At 35.9% G+C, this 22,781-nt stretch overlaps 1 protein-coding gene across 4 annotated transcripts in view; it reads left to right on the top strand.

Moving 5' to 3' along the window:
* LOC149789856 (transcription initiation factor TFIID subunit 5-like) overlaps window positions 1-22,781 on the top strand; it is a 227,465-nt gene that overhangs the window by 146,449 nt on the left and 58,235 nt on the right. For all 4 annotated transcript variants that reach the window (XM_089971839.1, XM_089971841.1, XM_089971838.1 and 1 more), the window contains exon 13: window positions 3,656-3,737. In XM_089971839.1, the coding sequence (XP_089827965.1) occupies window positions 3,656-3,737 (82 nt within the window). The remainder of the gene's footprint in view (window positions 1-3,655; window positions 3,738-22,781) is intronic.

The raw sequence follows: 22,781 nt of genomic DNA, 5'->3' as shown, positions 1-22,781 counted from the left end.
GTATTAGCACATTTACATGATTGACTAGCTGTTCAATTCGTCTGTCTTAACATATATCACTCATCTTGGTTCCTGAAGAAGACCATCACATTGATTGCTTCATTTTACCGGTCTCATTAATTTTCCAACCCAATGATGGCAAAAGGCTAATTATTACACTACTGAGCTGCTGTAGCTCACAGCCAACCACCTTGTTTACTCTTGTTTTCATGGCATGAGGGAATTCCATCTGCTTGAAATCTGGTTTGGGGGACTTTTGCTCAAAGCCCCATACTTACACATACAGTCTTTGCATTTCGAATTCTGGAAACCTTGGTGTTTACATTGAAGCCTTTTCATTCCATAGCCTTAGCTTTCAGGTCTCTCACATCTTGATGCCTTTAAACCCTAGGGTTTTGGCACCTTGCCTACACCAGTCCTGCTACTCGATTCACCTACAAGAGGGGAGTATTGCCCTAGCTGCTATTCCAATCACATGCAGTTGGGGAGTGATTGCCCTTGCTGCTGTTCCATTCACATACTTTTGGGGAGTAATTGTTCTAGCTGCTGTTCCATTCATCTACAATTGGGGAGTGATTGCCCTAGCTGCTGTTCCATTCACCTACAATTGGGGAGTGATTGCCCTTGCTGTTCGATTCACATACTTTTGGGGAGTAATTGCTCTAGCTGCTGTTCCATTCACATACAGTTGGGGAGTGATTGCCCTAGCTGCTGTTCCATTGACATATTTTTGGGGAGTGATTGCCCTTGCTGCTGTTCCATTCACATATTTTTGGGGAGTAATTGCTCTAGCTGCTGTTCCATTCACCTACAATTGGGGAGTGATTGCCCTAGCTGCTGTTCCATTCACATACTTTTGGGGAGTAATTGTTCTAGCTGTTGTTCCATTCACCTAAAATGGGGGGTGATTGACCTTGCCTGCAGTAGCTGAGTAAGCCCATACACAGCCTCAACCATTGTTGTATACTATGCCTGCTGTAATCTCAAAATGATAAATTTTTTATAACACACATGAAGGTATTGTCTGCCAAAATGTTCCTCAACATGAAGTAGTTGACATTTATCCTACACCTATATATCTCTAATTGAAAGTTTTCTTATATAGGTTGTATGGATGTATGTATAATATAGCTGCCATAATTGAAAACTTGTGTATGGTGTACCAATTCTGTATGTGCCATTCCATATTAGAGTGGTAAATTAGGTCATTGCTGGTTTAAATTTCCAACTGCTACCCCTGGCTCCATATGATCCTAACACATCTTTAAACTTGCTGAGTGTTGTCAGCTGCTGAAAGACTTGGATTCACATAGCCTGGTACTAGGCTCTTTCCAGGTCATGTAACTGGTTGTATGAGTGTGGGCAACAAATTGTTATTTCTAGGTCAGGTGGCTTATGGTATCCCTTCCACCATTCCTGGGGGTGGATGGTTGGATGAAATCATTTTTGGCTCTTATTATATTACAGGATGAAAAGTTTTTAACTAACCCCTATTTAACTTGGTGGGTCAAAATCTTTTTGCTATGCATTGGAGGTGTAGTATATCAAAATAAAGGGTTTTGTTGCTTTTGGCTCCCAATGCCAAGGGGCTGTAGTCCAAATCTCTAGTTCTCATCTATTTCTAGAGTTTTTGGGGGCCTTGCATTTAAGGTATAGAAGAGACCTCTTGATTTTTTTTGTCAGAAGTAAATAGTTATGTTAGTTGTGGCTCTAAGAAAATGAGTTTTGCAGAATAATGTTTGTTCTGAAATAAGTTCAGTGACCAAACTTGGTGGATGGCTTGCACATAGGCTAGTACAGAAACCAGTACATTCTGGCAGTCAGGGTAAGTATAATAAGTACCATATATTCTCAATTATAAGTTGACTTACCTATATGTCAACTGCCTATTATAAGTTGACTTACCTATATGTCAACTGCCTATTATAAGTTGACTTACCTATATGTCAACTGCCTATTATAAGTTGACTTACCTATATGTCAACTGCCTCCTCCCCCATTTTAGAGCTTCACATATTTCTCTTTGACCTTCTAAAGTTGGGGAGTATTTTGCAAAATAGGAAAAATAAAGTCAAAACCAGTGTAAAATACTTATAGGTTACTGCACTTTAATGGGAAAATATAAATGAGTTTGGCACTGAGCAAGTATTTGACTCACGGCTCGAGCAAAGTGTTATTACATTTGAAAACAAAGAGGATGCTGACTTTACAAGCCAGGGGATTAATTTCAAACAGACACAGAAAGGTTATAGAACAGTAGTTAGCACTGATGTAGTAACAAATTCTACACACAATCAAAAAAATTGTCAACTTGAAAAAGAAGTGAGGGCTGCCTTTAGAACCAAAGTACTTATTGGGCAATGCAAACTGGCAGAAAACTTTGACTTTGGAAATAATAACTTTGAAATTATATCTAACTTCTGCAAAAGGAAAGTACAGATTAAATCAAAACTTTTGTTGCATCAAAAACAGCGAAATACAAATAATATTAATAAACATACTGGTGATCAAACTTAGACAAAACTGGAAGCAATTTACTCTCTAGTAAACAGCCACAGTAAACAACGTTGACAGACACTTCACTTTGCAGTAGGTATTATTTAATTTACCAGCATTACTTTCAGATTATTAAACTCCAGATAACTGTAAATGCAGTACATACAATACATGCATTTGTGAATCAGAATAGTGGCATCAAAACATAAACTTATTTGAACTGACAGTATTTTTATGTACCATAAAAATCAGGTTTCCAAAATTACCCACAAATTTATCAAAGTGTTTTGTATGCCGCACTCATAAGTTGACCCTTACTCTGCATTAATCAGATTTTCAAGAAAAAAGTTAAACTTTTAAGCAAGTATGTATGGTAGTTAATATTTTGTGCACAGTAATTTTAGTGTGTGTGTGTGTGTGTGTGTGTGATTATGATTTTTAACGTAACTTTAAAAAAATTTAGTCCTATCACTACGATGTCTGCAATCTGCCAGTTTATAGTGATGTCTAGCACTGGGGCATCATGCTACAGACATGTACCATAATATCCATTCTAGTCACATTTTCCTGAAACCAGGCTGACCAGTCCTAACACTAACCTCTTAATGCTGAGTACCTAGCGAGGCAGCTATTAGTACCATTTTTATCAATCTTTGATATGACTCAGCCAGGGTTCAAACCTGCGATCTCCTGCTTCCAAGACAGATGCTCTAACCACTATGCCACCGGATTGGTCTGTGGTAAATTTCGTTCAAGACCGCATTCCTTTACCAAATGTAGAGGTCCATGGTCAGTAATCTTCAAACATGCCCTCCTAATGCCAGCATAGAGGAATATTTTACAAGAGCGGCCATATGATGTACTGCTCAAAATACTCGTTCAGACACTGTTGCTTGTGCAGCCATGAAACTCAATAGCCACATTTTTCTTGAAGATTACCACAGTGATAGTGGGTCCCATTGTCTTCCCTTTATGTCCAAGTCTCTAGACTAGACTTCTGCATCATACAGAAACCTACACACATACATTAAGATGGTAGATGACATCCTGCAATCAGTTGGTAAATACCATGCCTTGAGGCCTGACATCAATTTTTAAAAAAAATAATTTTCTATAACAGTGAATATTATTTATATTGTCTTTAACATCTTTATTTCAGTCCGGTTATGGAGCCTGCAGACATGGAGCAATCTGGTTTGTTACAAGGGACATATCTATCCAGTGTGGGATGTTAAATTTAGGTACAGACTAGTTTGTTACAAGGGACAAACCTATTCAACATATGATATCAGATTTAGGTACAATCTTGTTTAAAAAAGGGATACATTTATCCAGTTGGACATGTTAAATTTAGGTAAAAATCCAGTCTGTTATTTCATATGGCCATCTGTCAACAATTTCTATTTTCAGTTTCTTAGAAATCACTAATTTCATCCAATCTTGGCAGACAGAATCCTGGCTTAAAGGCATTTAAAGTTTAAACAAACTATACCGATTCATCATCAGATATGACCACTGAATGCTCATAAGACAGGCCCCACAAATTTGGATAGTTTCTATCCATGGTAATATGTCAACCCAGCAAAATGACTGTCTGCTATCAACATCCCAAGCCCATGACTGTGTGAGCCTGATGAGTTTTTCCAGGCTGAAGTAAACTACTGTATGCACCTGTTCATTAGTCTACATCAAAACCAAATATGCAATTGATGCAGGTGTTTGTGACAATATAATGAGTGTCATTTTATATACATTTCAGTCTACTATAAAGGCTTATTACTTCATTTTTTTCCCCAGCCACATATGATCATTTTCAATGGTTTTATGAACACATAAATGTTGTTACATCCCACATTGTAATTTGTTGGCCTCAAAGAATGATTCAGATGCTTTTTTTAATTTCAGTGAATGTGCATTATAAAAGCAAAAAAGTCACATAATATGTTACAAATTCTAAGATGGTAAACACATGAACTTAGGAAAAAGACATTTTTACATACAACTCTTTTACAGGAATGCTTTTGTACAAAATATGTTTAACATGTATTGCAGACTGAGCTGAAAATGTAAAAAAAATCCAATGAACAAACTTATTTATTTACCTAATGATGTTATATAAATGAAACAAATTGTCAAAATTCACATAAGCTATATATATATATATATATATATATATACACACACACACACACACACACAAGAAGTGAAAATGAAATTCATGTTAGCCATAGAACAAGATCATACATTATGAGATTTCTTGCAGTATCACCTTCCAGTATATATAACAATTACTATATATAACTGTTTGCAGGGCCACCCCAGGCTAACCCCTAAATATGCACACACATATATATAGTCACTTGTCACTTGAAGTTTGGCCATTATTTTACTTTTGGGGGGTGTTATGCACACTTTGAGAAAATATACATACAGACTTCTGCTTTGGTGCCCTTTTAAGGAAAGTCGTGGCCTTTTTGAAATTTTGGAACCCACCCCAACCACTGACCTGATAAGACCCTGATTTGTGTTGCAATACCCTTGAGACAAACAAAAATTTAGTGTTAAACCAGTGATAGGAGAAATAAATGTTCAGCAAAACTCACCAAGGAAAATGACTTTGGAATAAATAATAAAGGTTTTGTCCTCCTTTATAATTATTCCTCTAAATTTAAAATATACTCGGCTCTTGCTGATGTCGGATAAATGCCTAATGTAATGTTTTCTATGTGTTATCCAGGATAACCTGTGCCAATTCAGACTTATGTCTGTGCATATTCTTTCCATGATACCATGAATAAGCACAGGGAGAGAGCGAGAGAGAGAGAGTTCATAGGAGAGTACCAGTTGTATATTACTGTGTAAAAACCTGAAGTATTTTTGAATTCACACAGTATGTTATAAATATCACTGTCTAATGTCATCTGGTACAAAGTCCAAGTATTCATCCTCATTGTATGATAAAGTTCTGAAATTCCCCATCATCTCCAAAACTGTAATAGACTTCACCATACGGACACATGGAAATACAACATTATCAACAAAGATCTGGCAAAGGGGCCTCATGACTCCATATAGTTAATAAATAATCTGAGCTTGAATAAAGCTTCCTAACTTCCTCAGGGCACTTTCTGGGGGCATCCATGTCTGTAGATGTCAGAATTGTTTCCCAGGCATTTTGATCGTCATTTGCCTTACTTCTTCAAATGACAATGCAGCTGCATTGTAGATCTTTGGACAGTACAAATCCTTTAAAAAGGAAATGTATGCATCAGTATTTAGCATTATGGATGAAACTGGCTTGTTTATCTCATGGATTTCTATGTGAAAGAGTGTGAAAAGTAAAGATCTTGATTGTCAGTGGCCTTCATTAAAATCTTTTCGTGTGAAATTCCATAATGTCTTGGTAAAAAGTCATTTCCTCCCATGCACAAAATGATGGCAATCAGATCCGCCGAGTACTTCTCATTGAGGTATCTTTCAATACTTTCATTGATTTTGGAGATGTTTTACAGCCCAGGCTTTTGTTTCTGTAACCAAACATAAACAGGGCATGTAAAGGTTCCAGTTTTGTTTCTTTTCAAGTGGAGACTGATACCAAAGAGGTGAATTAGGACTGTGTCAATATCAGCTGATGATACAACGTTAATGACAGAATCTCCTTCAGATAACTCAGCATCAAGCTCCTTCATCCAATCAAGCCGAGCCATTTCTGCTTCTCCCTTTGTCTGCCTGATGTTAGACAGCTTCTCTACGTCAACAATTCCTGATTCAGAACTAAATCAAGCTCTCAGTGGTGTCATGAAAGGACGTGCAGGGGACCTCTTGGCAATGACATGCTATCAGCAGAGCTTCACTGTCTATATCCAGGGTCATATTTTGCTTAAGAAGAAGCTAATTAGTGTGATTGCCTAAACAGGAACTTACAAGTTTCTTGCCAGTTGATGTTCCCACAATAGAGGGCTTGCAAGACATTTTTTCACTGAACACCTTTTTCTTTCTTCAGGTGTAAGATACTAATTTCTCCTTTAGAATCCTGCTTTTTCCTTTATGTACTTTTCGTTTTTCTGGTATGAAGTGTATTTTTCCTCATATATAACAGTGTGACATAAATTAGGAAGGTATCCTATCAGATTGTGAAGAATTGCATTTGATACATACTCTACCTGCTGGTCTCCAGTTGAAGCTGGTGTCTTGAACTTGACACCAGCAAATTCTACAACTGAAGCTTTTGTTTGTTCCTTTATGGTCTTTGGAACAGCCTTGAAGTCTGTTAGGATGAACTCATCTAAGTCTGGAAAATCTTCCTTTTGCTCACTTGTAACTCTAGGATCAGAATATTCTTTATGAACTTGAGTAGAGCTCATTTCACACCAGCTGATTTATTAGTGGGTGATTTTGTCCCATCTTGCTTACAGATTGACTGGCAAGTATTCATAGAAGAGCTTATACAGTTTACAATCTTTGTCATCTTCTTCAGTATCCTTTTTCTTTTCTTCTCACTTTTTTCTTTCTTGCTCTTGCATGATGTATGTTTTGGTGCACCTTTAGTCCTCTTGATTGTTGACCCTTTTGATCTTTGTATTCTATTAATGAGATGTTTTATCAATTCATTGTTTGGATAGCCACTGAGTGTCATATCCAATAGACCCTCTCTTGCTGTATATCTGTGAATTATGAATTTTCCTATCTCTTCTCTGGTTGAATCAAACATCTCTTGCTGGACCTCTGGATTCTAAATGTGATATACATTTCTTAGAATGGGGTCAAAACTTAATGACGTTCCCTTTCTTCAGTGTATCACACCAACTGTTCTTACAGTATGGCCCAAGTCATTATCACTGGCTTTTTTCCCCATGTACTTTTCTGATATTTGGATGCTATCTCGTCATAGTGTGTCTAATCTTGCTTAATCTTCGAAGCATCTTCTCCTGAGATGACAGACTGGATTACTCTATGCACTTATCTCTGCTCGTCCACTGTGGACATCTTTATCATTACAATGCTGAGTGTGGCCCCTGGTCGAGTACATTTCTTTGCGTGTCAGTAGTCAATCTTTCGAGCAGTGTCTAATCCAAAGCTGACAATACTGCCATTGTGAGAGGTACTGAAAAGAGCATGTTTCATTTATCTATGAAAGTGCCTTGATTTGTAATGTTCTATCAAACCTATATGCAAAATCCAGCATAACTGGAAGCTCCATTTAAGAATGAGAATGGAATTGAAGACTTCACACTGGCCAGAAGTAAGTTGTATCCATCTTTTCCTTCTAGTCTTTCAGCAATGGCGATGGCTACAATTTCGTCACAATGCCTCGTTATATCAGTATGCAGGGAAAATGTTTTATTCTCAGTGGGTGTTTTCTTAATGAATTCTTTCAACATTTGTCCCCATCTCACTTCAAGCTGATCACACAATTTTTTTCTTAGCTCCTCTACATGTGAATGTGGTAGCAAATTAATGAACGTGACAAGAACCATGATATGCAAAGTTTCTGACAATTGCCCGATGTCTGTCATGGCTGTCCTAATTTTGTCAGTAGTTATTATTTTACTGTAGTCTTTTTCAGTATCATCATTTCTCATATATTTCAGTATTTGAATGAAGCCTGATGTTTCATAGGCTGATATTAAATTCATGATTTTGGACTTTCTCAAGTGCAGTACTGGAAATTCTGGAAGAAATGTTGCATACTTTTTGTTCCCATCTATGAGCTGAAAAAGATTTCTTGCAGACTGGATTAATATTTTATAACATTACCAATGAGAAACATTATATCCAAATTGCTTTTTTTTTTCAAATTGTTTATGTACTTGTCCATGTTGATGATGATGGAAATACAATAAACAATTTGCACTGGCATGATTACTGTCTGAACTCGTATGTAATGGTAATAAAATTTTCTGGAAGCATACATTTGTATAAATACACATTATCATGAAGAAAAAATGATGAACCAGAAAGTTTTACCATCTGATGAAAGTAACAACATACATGTGCATGTATCAGCCAGTGAATCATCAAAGTCACTTTTATGTAAAAAGGGTTTTGACTAATAAATTGGTCCTTTGTTTATTTGGATAGAAAGAAATTGTCAGTAGTTATCTGTTTTCTATACTTGAAAATATTTAAGTGTTTCTACCTAAGGGCTGTGCCAGTAAAACATATACCCCCTGGGGGGAAGGCACTTTCAAATTCAACCAACCCACAACAGAAGCAATTTAAACAAATTATGATCCACCGTCAGATGTGTTTTAATCGAGAAACACTGCCCCCTACAGAAGAACATTTTTTTAATATAATTTCTGGCTATGGGTTAGTGGGCGGTAGAAGCGATTTTAATATTGGGTTTAGGATAGAAGCAATTTAAATGACAGCTGGCTGGAGGTAATCTACTGAATTCTTATAGATCATATAATGTACTGCATATTTTTATTTGTATTCATTCATTATAATCAGTATTTTGTCCTTTTGTTTGTTTGTCTGTCAGCCAGGTATGTCCCTGATACTGTGAAATCACAAATTTTCATGGTTGCTTATTATTTGTAGATGTCATTGATCAGTACCTTAATACCTACTAATTTAAAATCCATGAATACAGATTTTATAGTAGATATTTCTATTCTAATACAGAAATCATAAATTTGTATCCTTACTAAACTCTCTGTTTACTAAAGTGATCACTATGTCTTGCTATATTTCTTTGTTCTCAGGCATGCTGCTTTTGATTAGAATAATAGTTAAATCTTGTATTGCTTTAAATGTGTGGTCAGATTCTATGATTCCTTGTTAAATGTTTTTTTCAATAAATGTTTTGGTAAACTTATATGATTTGTCAGGAAAAAAACCCAATGATGCCTGTGGAAGTGATGTTGCATCATTTGTCTATTTTTACACTATATCATTTCTTGTAAGAACATCTTTTTCAGTTACGGATATCTTATTTTTATGCCTTGTTGCAAGACTAATATAAAGTTATACATAAAAAATATAGCAAGTCAAACATTTTTATAAGTTAGATTTTAAAAAATGGATGAAAGTCAAGGAATCATTTTTACCAGAGCAGTCATAAAATCAATGTCAGTTAACTGTATTGTCAACAGCATCATCATCATCACTGATGGCCTAGCCGTAACATTCTGCACTTTCAATCCAGTTGTCACAGGTTCTATCTCCCACTAACAGTCTTTCATATGAGACTTATACCTATGGCCTGAGGAGCTTTCACAGCAGAGTGGTATAAGATGCTTGTCTTGTGATACAGATCTTAGGACTTCCATGGCAGTGGTACAAGATGCTTGTCATGTGATTACTTGCCTCCAGTGTGTAAATGAGAATGTTGCCAGTTACTTGTGGAAGGTCAGTGGTTCTACATAAGTGGTGTTTGGTGTCTCAAAAGGACTTGGATTTTCTTCAGCAGTAAAACTGGCTGCCATATATGGATTTTCTTCATCTGAAAATGGTGTACAGGCCATAATGATCTACTGAAACTCCGAGATCTCATGTCCAAATGACTTCAGCTGTTGGAGATAAATGTCAAATCAACAGAGGCTCCATGTGCCTAAGTGTACAAATGGTTTGCTTTTACGTCACTTGCACATCTCACAGTCATCACTTGCACATCTCACAGAGTGAGTTTGTGTCACAGATCAACCAATTTAGGTTGGTTGTCTTTGGGGGTTCTTCCTCCACCTAATATATTGTTAAAAAATCACCAAAATACCCCAAATAAATCACACTAAATCAACCAACTAATCAACTGTGGCAACAGCAGCAAAGGTACTAGTCGATCATTTTTGCAACAGCTGTGTGAGTTTAAAAATTGTGACTCAGGTAATTTTTTGTAGACGTTAGAATATCATCAGTTATGCCTTTCTGACAGTTACCTAAAAGTCATCATCAGTTGGTGCAAATGGATTTTTCATGGTGAGCATATGAGATGGAAAAGTCTTGAGCAATCCTGCATCACACACTGCCAAAAAGTTTACATGTTAGCTCACTTAAATTTTCTCTTAACAATGTTCATTGTTCAAACTAGAACTGTTATAACTTATTCAAGCTATATTCACCAATATCTGGAGATATGCATCTATAATAGATATTTGTAACAAAGTATGAGAATGCATCAGTGTTTTTCAATGATGCATTTGAATTGAGCAACAACCACAATCAACAAACCAAGAAATAAAATTATTCATATCTCTTAGGCAGAAGTAGGGTATAATCATCATCTGCCAAAAGATTTTTAAATTTGTCATATTTTTTCCAACCATACTGATTCAGTGGACATATCATCAGAATGGACAGAAACAGACCAGAAGGTTAAAATTCGATTTGATACACCTTTTAAGTAGCTAAATTCATATTGGTTTAGTTTACACCTTTATTGTCTTCCTTTTGATGAAATTTCTTACTGAAGCTTAGAAAATAATGTTGCACACAAAAAAATGAGGCACACTTCTACTCATTATTGTTTTTATTATACTTCTCCATTCCAGCCTGTTCTTATGATCTTGTCCCCCTATATACTGTTTGTCTTGTTTATGATATGTATCTAAATTTTTCACTTAGTTTTCCTACTATACAAATGTTCTGTGAATATGCATGTCAGTGTGAAACACAATGGGGAGACTAAATCCAAGATTGAAAACCTCTACATTTCTGGATGCATTCTGCTTGGATTCCATATTTCTGCACAAAATTCAAGAGTTCAGGACTTTGTACTAATTCAGTTCCCACCGTAAATTTGTGTAAACACCAAGATATTAAAATTCAGTATCTTAAAATTTTGAGTGCTCATGATCAAATTTATATCAGTATAGACACATCTATGACAACAGCTTTTGTGAAAAGAAAACTATAACAGCCGCACCATTTTCTGGATCTATACAAATTTGAAATGTGTGCTTTCAATACTGCACCAAATAGTAAGCTGCTGATTTCAGTAATGTCCCTTACTTTTTTCAGTTACAAAAAAGACAAGCTGTCAAAAGATTGTTTTAACTATAATCTTACTTTCATTATCAACCATAATCTTACTTTCATTATCAACCAATCAGGGACAGTCAAACACATATATACTCTATTTTATCTTCATTGATTTATAGTATGGTTCTCATTCTTTCACATCTGTAGTAATGTGAGTCCTTTAACAACTCTCAATGGTTGTAAGCCTTTTTCGACCATGCTGACTGAACACACTGTAAGATAATGTTCAAGTAACAGAAATACCACGGGATAACCAGAGACCAATAAAATCGAATAGTCATCTCCACTGCAGGGATGCTGCCAGGATTTCAGGATTTACTCTTAAGTTTTGTGTGTGTGTGATCTCCAATGAGGAAGTGGTGGCAGGATGAATAGCCATTGTTAAATATCTCCCTAACACTTAAATATCTTTCTTACTGTTCCACTCTGTTAAGGCTCTACTGAAATCAAAATTCTTGAAGAGATGTCATCCCTAGTTGTATAGCAATTATTACTGTGATGTCATTGGGCATGGTTGTGGTGGGGTCTTGGTTGGGAGGGCATAAAGACCATAGGCTTACTCCATATTTGCCATATTTGACAGCTAATTATGATGTCAAAAGAATTAAAAAATTTCTAACAATTCAGTTGGACTCGGATACTTGATTCATAGACAGTGAACAGGTTCTAAAATTGATGTTTATTTTGGAGATATGTTCCTCCATCACATTCAAGATCTGGATAAACCAAAGGTGAAATTGGTACAGTTGCATCCTAAACTACTACTGTGGCTACTTCAAATGTTATTTAATGTGAGACTTTAATGCAAGAACTTGTAGCTTCAGTGATTTTTGGGCTAAAAAATTAACTTCTTCTCAAACAACTCAATTTGATGCTTTTTAATGATATGGTGAGAATTCTTGATGTGTAAAAATTGCATAAGAAATGAATGCCAGATCAGAAAATTACTACCACTGGGACAATACTGATAGGAATATACAGAAATAATATAATTATTTAAGTAGAATATGTGGTGACAATACGAGTGCTAGTTCTACAACTTTGTGTAAAATACATCTTGTACAACTATTCTGTTGTTTCCAACAACACTGTAATATGGCAATAATTTCTGTCCACTTTTTACTTTAGTCCCTTGCTAAATAATAGTTTTAGATTTTACAACACTAAGCACATTTTACCTTTTGACAATAACACATCATTACAAATATTTAGATTGCAAGAAAATAGAAGTTACAATTTTATTAAAAGCACTGGTACCAGTAAGACTAAAGAAGATGGTAAAAAAAAAAGAATCAGGATGAACAGATTAGTAGTGTAGTAAAGAATCCATATATCAGAATGACATCAAGTATATTTTCATCATCAGTTAATGATTCTGCTTAAAAATGTATTGTACTAGATAATAGACTTTTTCAGTTATCCATTTTGCAATAAAAATACCAAATGATGGCTTGGAACTAAGTGCCAAAAGGTCTGCAGAAAATACCACCATGTTCCAAAGATACATAGGAAGATCCGAACACAAACAGGACAAATTTTATCCATCTTGCTTTGAGTTTACACAGATCAGTCAGTCTCTTATGTTTAATGTCATTTAATTTTTGCACATAGAGAGCATGTACATCATTTGATCATACATCTGCATGATATAAAAGTTTGTCTTTTTATTCTTTTGTTGCCACAGTGGTTCTGCCAACTAGAGATCTACACACACTTAATTATGTTGTATGGGGATTCTCTGATGTTCCCTATGAGCATTAACCTGTTAATTGTTTCTGAATTTAATATGATCCTCCTCTGTGTATGAATATTATTCTGTGCTGTGAACTCCTTTCATTGCCTGCTGTCTGAAACACGTATGCATGATTAGCTTGAACAAGTTACTGTTCGTTATGGCTGTGCAATTCTCAACATCTCACATGTTTACTGTTTTCCTATTTATAACACTATTTGTGTAATGATGTCACTTGGTCATACTTGATTCGACAGACCTGTCCATCCTGGTGATTAAATTCGTTCCGGAACGATCAGTCGTTATCGTACCACCTCGTTCCGGAACGATCAACCTGTCCAATAAAGTACGACCATTTGACGCGTGCTATAACTAGGAAAAAGTAAATAATTCGTATCAAAATCACATAAATCATATTTTATTTTGCTTTATATTATTATTCAAACAAAAACAAATAATTTATGTGTAGAAACCGATATATACAGAGAGAACATGTAAATGCATGTGTATTTAGTTTTTTCAGTGTATTTTGGTGTTTCTAGTAACCGCTTCCGAGACCTCTGTCAGTTTTCACTAACATGAACTCTGCCAAAGATTCACTTCCTTGAATCAGTGTTTTGCTGCCTCTTCTGCCAGATTTTTCTCTTCCATAATGCTGTATTAGGGTTTGAAGTCCAACATTCCCATAGTGTGCTTGTTTAGACATGGGTACCTTGAATAAATATAACCGGCATATTGTCCATCCAACACATACATCGGACTAGCACTCAACATCAATTTTGGGCTCAAAATCACACACTGACATTTCCAGTGACATTTTCCCAATGTCCAACAGACCGATATACATGAAATTAATTGTCATCATAGCTATCACCAGCCAGTATTTGCCGACTGAAAACGTCATCTGAAGACAAACCGTGTTGTGATTCAACCATTTTGGTTTTCTACGTGGCCCTTATTGGAAACACGCATTTGTAAAACTTCCACGATGAAATTAAGGCTAAAACTCCATAAAATGCTTGTTCCAGGGCCAATGAGCCGATCAAATTTAGTTTAACAGCCATTCTTGTCGAACCGAAGTATCCAGATATCTGGTTGTCGCATCAAGCGATGTAAGACAGCTGCGGCAGTGCGAATTAAGTCATGAAATGCACTTTTAAAGTTAAAAGTTTAAAAAAAATTGTATACTGTGCAAAGCACATTTTTTATATCCGCGATGTTGACGTAATTTGCTGAACGTGTATCACTGCTTTAAAAGTAAGTGAATTCGTACAAATTACGTGCACTCGCGTGTACTGGCATCATTTTCTGACCCAATGTTTTATTCATGTTAGACCGCTAGGAGGGGGTTAGATGCGATTTTAAATATATATTCGTTGTTTTTTTTTTCTTTCTGACAACCCCACCAACGATTTCTCATTTTGTTAACACAACCCACTACAGAAGTGATTTTCCTAACCAACCTTCCACTGTCAGAATCACAATAGTTTGAAACACGACCTCCTACATAAGTTTTTTTGAAGGGCCATCCCCGGTGGGGATATATGTTTTACTGGAACAGCCCTAAATCAATTTTAAGCAGTCATTTTTTTATTATCTCACTTCCAAAAAAAGAACAGCCAATTTGTAATCAAAGACTCAAAAGCCTTCATGGACCCCATTTGATCTCTTTCTTACTTATAATATCTGAAGAAACATCCTGTATTTGGCATCAACTTTCCAGATTTGAACAGTAATTCAGTTCTTGATTACATATATTAGTTGTAATCCCATTTCACACACACACTTCATTACAACAGTTGCTACAACTCCTGGAACAGTTCCATTGCCCAGTAGACTGGTTCTGGCTGGTTTCTATAATGCATGGATAGACCGTGTGCAAATATTTTTTGCTGCTGTAATTTTGAAAATTTTCAAATTTTAAATGTACATGTAATAGATTTCAACAATAAAATTGTATGTGCAGTAGACAGGCTTAAAAGTCTTTTTTTGTTGTTCTATAACTGGTAGAGTCACATGTTCAGACTAAGCCAGAACTAATATGGGTATCCCAGGCAATCAGTTTCCCTTTCATAGATCACATGCTTCACTTTGTACACAAAGATTACAGCTTTCGATAGAAGTATGGTAAGTTGATTATCTTCATAAATGTAAGGGGCATGCATCAGGATACATATTAATAATTTACTAGTTTTTCAAGAACTTGAAAGTAAAATGCTGCATGCTTCCTCAGGCAAAGTAGTGTAGGTATTATAATAGAAGCCCCCCCCCATTCAGTTAAATGCTGCCCTTTTTTCCACAAAAAGAGAAATTCCTACATTATCGAGGCTTATAGATCCATATAATCCATTATGTTATATCCAAATAATTAAAACCGTACGTGTGCAATGCAATGACTGTTAGGAAAATCTAAACAACTTAATTTACTAACGTTTTAAGTCAAACAGTGATGAATGATATTCAATGTCCTGCCCCCCTTTTGGTAATTGCACAGACTACTGGGGCATCTATCTGAATAACTATGCTGGATCTTTTTTGACAAGCTTTATTGGCACTTCACTTCAAATATAGGCGGTGCCCCATCTGACATTAAAGAGACCCAGGTATCAGGATATATTGTTTTTGCACTGGCTGCTATAATTGAGCTAGTTTTCTTAGGTGGACCACACAAATGAAATGCTATAACCAGTTAAACACTGTAACAAAAGTATGTTATAACAAAGTCTTTGGAATAAGTATTACTTATGAATTTGGTCTGAGAATTTAAATTTGTATGTTATAATATCTGTATTACCAAGATCAGCTTTACACTTTTTACATAAAGTCATATAAGTTTTTTTTGCTTTATCCAGAAATTTATTTCTGACCATCTGCTACAGAACCATTGCTTTTAACAAGAGATGATGTCATTTTACAAACAATTTCTATTTCCAAGATTACATAAATATTTGGTCACAATCTTTTCTTTGATTGATGCAACTATAACCAAAACCTTAACTCAGTCCATCACTTTTCTTCCTAATATTTTCTAAGATGTGGTTACTCTCATAGCATTGGACTCCTAATCCATGGGTCATGGGTTTGATACCTGTCCAGGCCAGTCTGGGTCAGCTGCTTAATGTTGTCTTTGAAGAAAGGCACTTGGGTTCCATTTTCTGCATATGCACTGAACCAAAAATGTGTTAATTAAATGCAATGTTCACACCAAACCAAAACTAATATATTCTCTTCTTTTTTCCCTTCCAGTTTTGTTACTTCATTGACACTGTTTCTCTCTTCTAAATTGCTTATAGTAATATGCTTTCCTCTGATCTTAAGTAATTAGATCACCTTACAAAGTAGAGGTAAGTTATTTTATTGTATAGCTATAAAATTTCTACCCCAGATAGAATTTTACTCTAATTTCCTACATCTAGGAAAAGGAAACTGTCATTCTCTGATTACCATACTCTCAAAGAAGGTTTGAGCTACTTTATCCTTGAAGTTTCCTGGTTACAATAGCAGCACCTCTAGCGATGGAATGCCAACACGGTCACTAGCAGTAATCCAATCTAATACAACAGCTGTAGTTAAGAAACCTTATGTTATATGTAAAATATCTGCAATTTACAAACCATCATTTTGTCAGTTCAGCATTCATGTTTATTTTTTTTCTAAATACAGTGTGACCCCGCTATAACACGGTAGTTGGGAGCCATAAAACCCGACCGCGTTATATACCGAGCTGTGTTATATGCAACCAAGTCAGTTAGCTGAAGAAAATGTACCCCCCCAACAAAAAAAAAAATTATGGGGGTGGGTGGGGGTAATAAATTCGGACGGTAAAATACGTGCTTCATCGGCACAGTTACCATTCTTAAATTGATGCATATTAAATGAGAAATGCACCTGTAGTGAAACAGAGAAGACATGATACTTTATTTAGAGAACCATGAATTGGTACATATACATAAATCCTGTTTATATATAAATATCTAATGTATAGCATGACTAGAGTATCAACACTGTGTACTCACCTGTGAACCTCATCATATACATTGAATCCACAATACAAGTGATTCCACCGAAAACATGAAACCACACAGCTTTAAAATATTCATTAATTTTGTAACTGGTCATATTGGTCTGAATTCAGTGGAAAAACATAACACAATCACGTGACGAATGACGAAACACATTTACTTTAAAGTATGTTCCAAGTTGGTAAAAGTTAGTTTGCATTTTAAGCCGCCGTTGGTAGCGTTCGTAAACAGAAACTTTTTCCCTACAAAAAGGAAACTTTCAAAGCACAGTTAACGTGTTCCAGTCACATTGGAAAATGCAAAAATCAATCAGATTCCATCACTATTATTTAAGTTTGGTACTGATTTCCCTTGAAGAAAAGTTCTTTGCCGTTATTGAAAGGTTGTAGTCAGCTTTCTTTGATGAAGGGTGCATGCGCTATTGAAGGACAGGTTTGGAGAACCAAACGAATGCCCATTTCTTATTGTGGCAGCAACATCAAATAATTGTATTGCATGATTGAGACTGGTATTTTTTCCATTTGCTGAGTACATTTTCATAACAGTCGGTGCTACAAAGGTAATCTGTTAACTTTGAAATTTCAGCAAACTATTTTATCTGGGTACATTTTTAAACAGGAATTGGCCATCGTTTAGACTATTCTAGTAACTGTCCCTCCATGTCTACGGAATAAACCAATAAGTAAGATGCATTTTTTTTTTTACATTTGTGGTAGCAGCATGATGCTGCCTTTCATGCATGCATCTGAAAATTAATAAAGGGTCAATGGATGATAGAGACGCAGTTGTTCTGATGACAGGGATTATTACAGAAAACATGAGTTTTCTGAAGGATTTAATTCTGAGTGAAAAGAAGAGGAATTTTACTTACCATCCACATACAAATGTCAGTCTTCGTAAATATATTAATTTCTAGCGAGCGGCCGAAAATCCGATGAAAGATAGATTACGAGACAATGCCTCATCTGGTTGATCTCCGTTACCAGAAATGTCAACAACAAAAAAGCGGATATTTCAGAACATACAGAACTCATGCTAGTTGTCAAGATAAGCGGATTATGATATAACAATGCACTGTTTAGATGGTTTGTCAGTATGGACAAAGAATGTATGTTTATGTAACAATAGATAAATTTCAGTGCATTTTATATCCAGTTTGCGGTTTCCTTTCATGGGTCCTCTGAATTTCTGTACTCCAAACCAATGGTTGTATAAAAAAATTTAAACAGCCAACAATGTCGCCAATAAATAAAAAAGACACATGGTATGTTTTGCAGCCAATAAGGAAAAACAATCCAAGTTTGCGACATTGGCGAAGACCTACGCGATCCCAGAATAAATTTTGTATGCATTTTTTTCTTCTTCTTCTTACTTTTAAGAAGAAAAGAAAATACTTTTTCGTGTACGAGAAAAATGCATATAAAATTTCAGGAGCCAAACCACGATCGTCTTGTATTATTCATACGCGATCTCTTCCCCAAAATGATGGGTAACTTTTTATGGGTTTTTTTTGTACTTTTTAAGATATTTTTATGGTGTGCACAAGAAAAATACATGTATATGAAATTTTGGGAGAATGACTGCGTTATATCCGAATTTGCGTTATAACGGATCGCGCTATAGCAGAGTCACACTGTAACTTGTCATCAGCATTGAAAATCCAGATCGTGTCTTGACTCTTCTCGTCTGGTAATGATTCTGATTTTCTGATGCTAACAACCTGACATGATCTACCAATAAAAATCGCAATATTGTGATCAGTGTCTGCACAGATAAAGGCATATTTCTCAATAACTTTTCATGATAGAGGTGTGTGGTATTGCCAGTTTACTATGGTATTTTTTTTCTAGTGGTTTGTACCATGGTACTTCTTCACTTTCCTGGTGTAGTTGTCAAATTTATTTCCCTCTGAAATTTGCCAGGGAAAAGAACTTGCCAGCTGATTTTTTTTTCCCCAGTTAAAGAGTCAGCTAGCCAATTCTTTCCCATGGGGAAAGAATTGGCTTGGTGATTCTTTCTCCCCTCCAATTACACCTTTTAGAACCTACCATATTAACAAAAAAATATATTAATGCCCTTTCTTCATCAAGGGAATTTATACGTTTGTATTACTTTGTTTGGATTTTATCTGTAATTAGAATATAAAATGAGAAAATAATACTATTTTAAGTTCTCACTTGAAAGGAATATGATTGTTCCAATTTGTCAGTTTTTGTTATCATGTGTAAAGTTACATAATTTTTATTTTATTGAAATTGCCAATTAAGTAGAAGATTGTTGCAGTGGCCTAGTGGTTAGAGCATCTGCCTCAGATGCGGGAGGTCGTGGGTTCGATCCCTGGCCGAGTCATACCAAAGACTTACAAAAACCGTACTAACAGCTGCCTCGCTTGGCGCTCAGCATTAAGAGGTTAGTGTTAGGACTGGTTGGCCTGGTGTCTGGATAATGTGACTGGGTGGGACATCATGTTTCATGTCTGCGGCATGATTCCCCAGTGCTAGATATCACTAGAAACTGTCACACTGCAGACATCGTAGCGATATGACTGAAAATTTTTTAAAGCTACGTTAAAAATCCAAATCACACACACACACAGACAATTAAGTAGAAAACAATAAGAAGTTTGCAACCACTTTTTTAAAGAATTTTTGCTAATCCTTATTGTGTGTACATTAAAGGAAGGTGTCACATTTGTAATGATTACATGTGAATGTTATTGTTCTAATATTTTGGGTGTTCAAGGGATCGGGGAGGGTGGTGTCATTTTAAATACAAATACAACTGACTGCTTTGGTGACCTATATGGTTAAAGCATCTACCTCAGATGTAGGAGGTTGTGAGTTTTAACCCTGCCCGAGTCATACCAAAGATTTTAAAAATGGTAGTAACAGCAGCCTAGCTTAGTGCTCAACATTAAGAGGTTTGTGTTAGGACTGGTTAGCCTAGTGTCAGGATAATGTGACTGGGTGGGTCATGATGCTACGTGTCTGCGGCATGATTCCCCGGCGCAAGATGTCACTATAAACTGCCAAACTGCAGACAGCATAGCAATATGACTGAAATATTGTTAAAACTACATTAAAAATCTAAATCACACACACACACACACACACACACACAAAACGTAGTCATTAGACATGTATTGCAAAACCCACCAGAAAAGTCGGATGTTATGACATAGTAATTATCACAGGTAGTATCAGGTGTTCCCTGCAGGACATTGTTCTTTAATCCCATTTGTAAGAGCATCTAGTGGCAGCCAAGTTGAATATCCTTAATATTATTCTTGATTCACATTCATGGATGACAAGTCATACATTGATACAGTATCGTATGTTAATGATAGCACTCACCAAGCAAATCTGGCAGCTATAAAAAGACCTCAACAAGGGAAAAGTGAAAAGCACAACATTCGTAATAAGGCTAAAGGTTCGACAGCAAGCAGTGGTGTTCTTTAAAAAGATAACTGCCAAATTCTTAGAAGAATGAAATGTCAACAGTGCTTGCAAGCCTTCTTTCTGGTTAAGTACATTAAAAAATTAGTATTCATAATTTAATAATAATAATGTAAAAGTTATTCAGATAAATTGTACAGAGCCTGGTCTATTACCCTGAAAGCAAAATAAAAAACAATTTAATACTTCTTTCTAAGCTAATTAATATATTGATATGTCCATACTGTATCAAGATCCATCATTAGTGCTGGGACTGATGAGATTTAATAAGAACTGCATAGTATTTGCTTAATTAATTGTAATTAAATGTATAAAGTTTCTTGTTAGAGTGTATGCTTGAATATATTTGCATTTGAAGGTGTCAACTGTCTTCAAACCCTGTTCTCTCTTCCTGTTTATCTCTCTTCTACTGTCTTATTATCTTTTATTTCTCTCTCACCCTTTATTTGTCTCTGCTGCCTTCCTCATTGTCTTTCACTCTTATTTTCCTGTCACTTCCTACCTCTCTCTCTGTCTTCCTATCAATTTATTCTCTCTCTTCCCGCTGTCATCCCCAATGTCTTCCTCTCCCTCCCAGTCATCCTCAATCTTTGTTTATGTCTTCCTCTCTTTCATTTCTCTCTTCCACTGACTTCTTTCCTCTGTCTTCAACTCTATATTTCTCTCTTCCCACTATCTTCATCATTTGTCCTCTCTCTCTTCCTGTCACTCCCTTCCCATCTTACTCTCTCCTATCTTATCTTTCCCTCCATCTCTCTCATTTCTCCCTCTCCCTCCTCCTGTCTCCACATCTTTGTCTTCCTCACTGTCTTCCTCTTTTGCTGTTTTTCTCTCTCTTCCTGTCTTTGATCCCTTACTTTCTCTTTCTCTTTTACCTCTATTCCCCTCTGTCTTCCCCTATCCCTTCCTCTTTGTCTTCCTTTCACCCTCACTTTCTCATTTTTGCTCTCGAACTTTTCCTTTCACCACCCCATCCTGCTCCCTCCATTTTCACCTTCTGTCCTCTTGTGCTCCCATATTTCCTCTCATCATCTGTATCTCTCTTCTCTCATGCTCTTGCTTCTACTCTCTTTTTCTCTCTAACTCTCTAACTTTTCCTCTCACTTGCCCCCTCCCTCCCTCTTGCTCCCACTATTTTTACCATCAGCCTCTAATGCTCTCATATATACCCCCATCTTTCTCTCTGCTGTATGTACAGCACATAATTATAAATTGTAAACATTTTTTTCTTGTACTTTCAAAGTAAAACTGAATTGTATTTTTATTGTAACAGGTAAATATACTAGAAAAAGGTGTGGTGCTTAGTTGGAATCAATGTTATTGGTCCTTTTCCAATAGTAGACAATGAGAACGAATATATTGTTGCAGTTACAAATCATTTTTCAAACAAAAGTGCTGACGAAGTAACATAATTTGTACTTAATATCATATGTCACTTTGGTCCTGTGGACTCTGTTTTAACTGACAAAGGAAAATAGTTCACAAGCAAGCTCATAGACATCCTAATAAGTGAGTCGGATATAGACCACAGGATTTCCTCTGCATACCATCCACAAACCAATGGCTCAGAGAAAACATGATGATAGGACCCTGAAAGAAATGCTTTCCAAGGTAACCAATAATCAAGCAACAAATTGGGATGTTGGGCAGCCCAGTACACTGTTTGCATACAGGACAAGAGTACAAATACCTACCATGGTCACACTTTTTGGATTTCGTATTGTAGGAAGATTTGTTTGATTTCCAAACCTTGCCAAAGCAGAGATTGCAACAAGTTCTCTCATGATGTGTTGGCAAACATTAACAAAGTTTCTATGTCAAAGTATGACTGTATTAAAAATCCAAAGATCTGTCAGATATGACATTTTGATAAAAGATATAAATCCTTTAAAACTTTTCAAAAGAGAGCTCTTGTTCGTATGAAGAATGTTAATAAAATAAGGAGATTTGGCTGCTAACTGGTACCACAATGAGTGGGCCCTTACATAGTAAAGATGTTCTTACAAACGGCCGAGTAAGACTCCAAAATGAACGTAGTGGCAAGCTACTAACATCAATCAGGGAAGCCATTTGAAACCTTATACAAGGATA

This window comes from Sinohyriopsis cumingii, chromosome 10 (assembly GCF_028554795.1).
Source record: "Sinohyriopsis cumingii isolate HCF-2022 chromosome 10, ASM2855479v2, whole genome shotgun sequence".
Taxonomy (NCBI): Eukaryota; Metazoa; Mollusca; class Bivalvia; order Unionida; family Unionidae; genus Sinohyriopsis; species Sinohyriopsis cumingii.
Note: the sequence above shows the minus strand (reverse complement) of the source record. Positions and strands in the feature narration are given on the sequence as shown.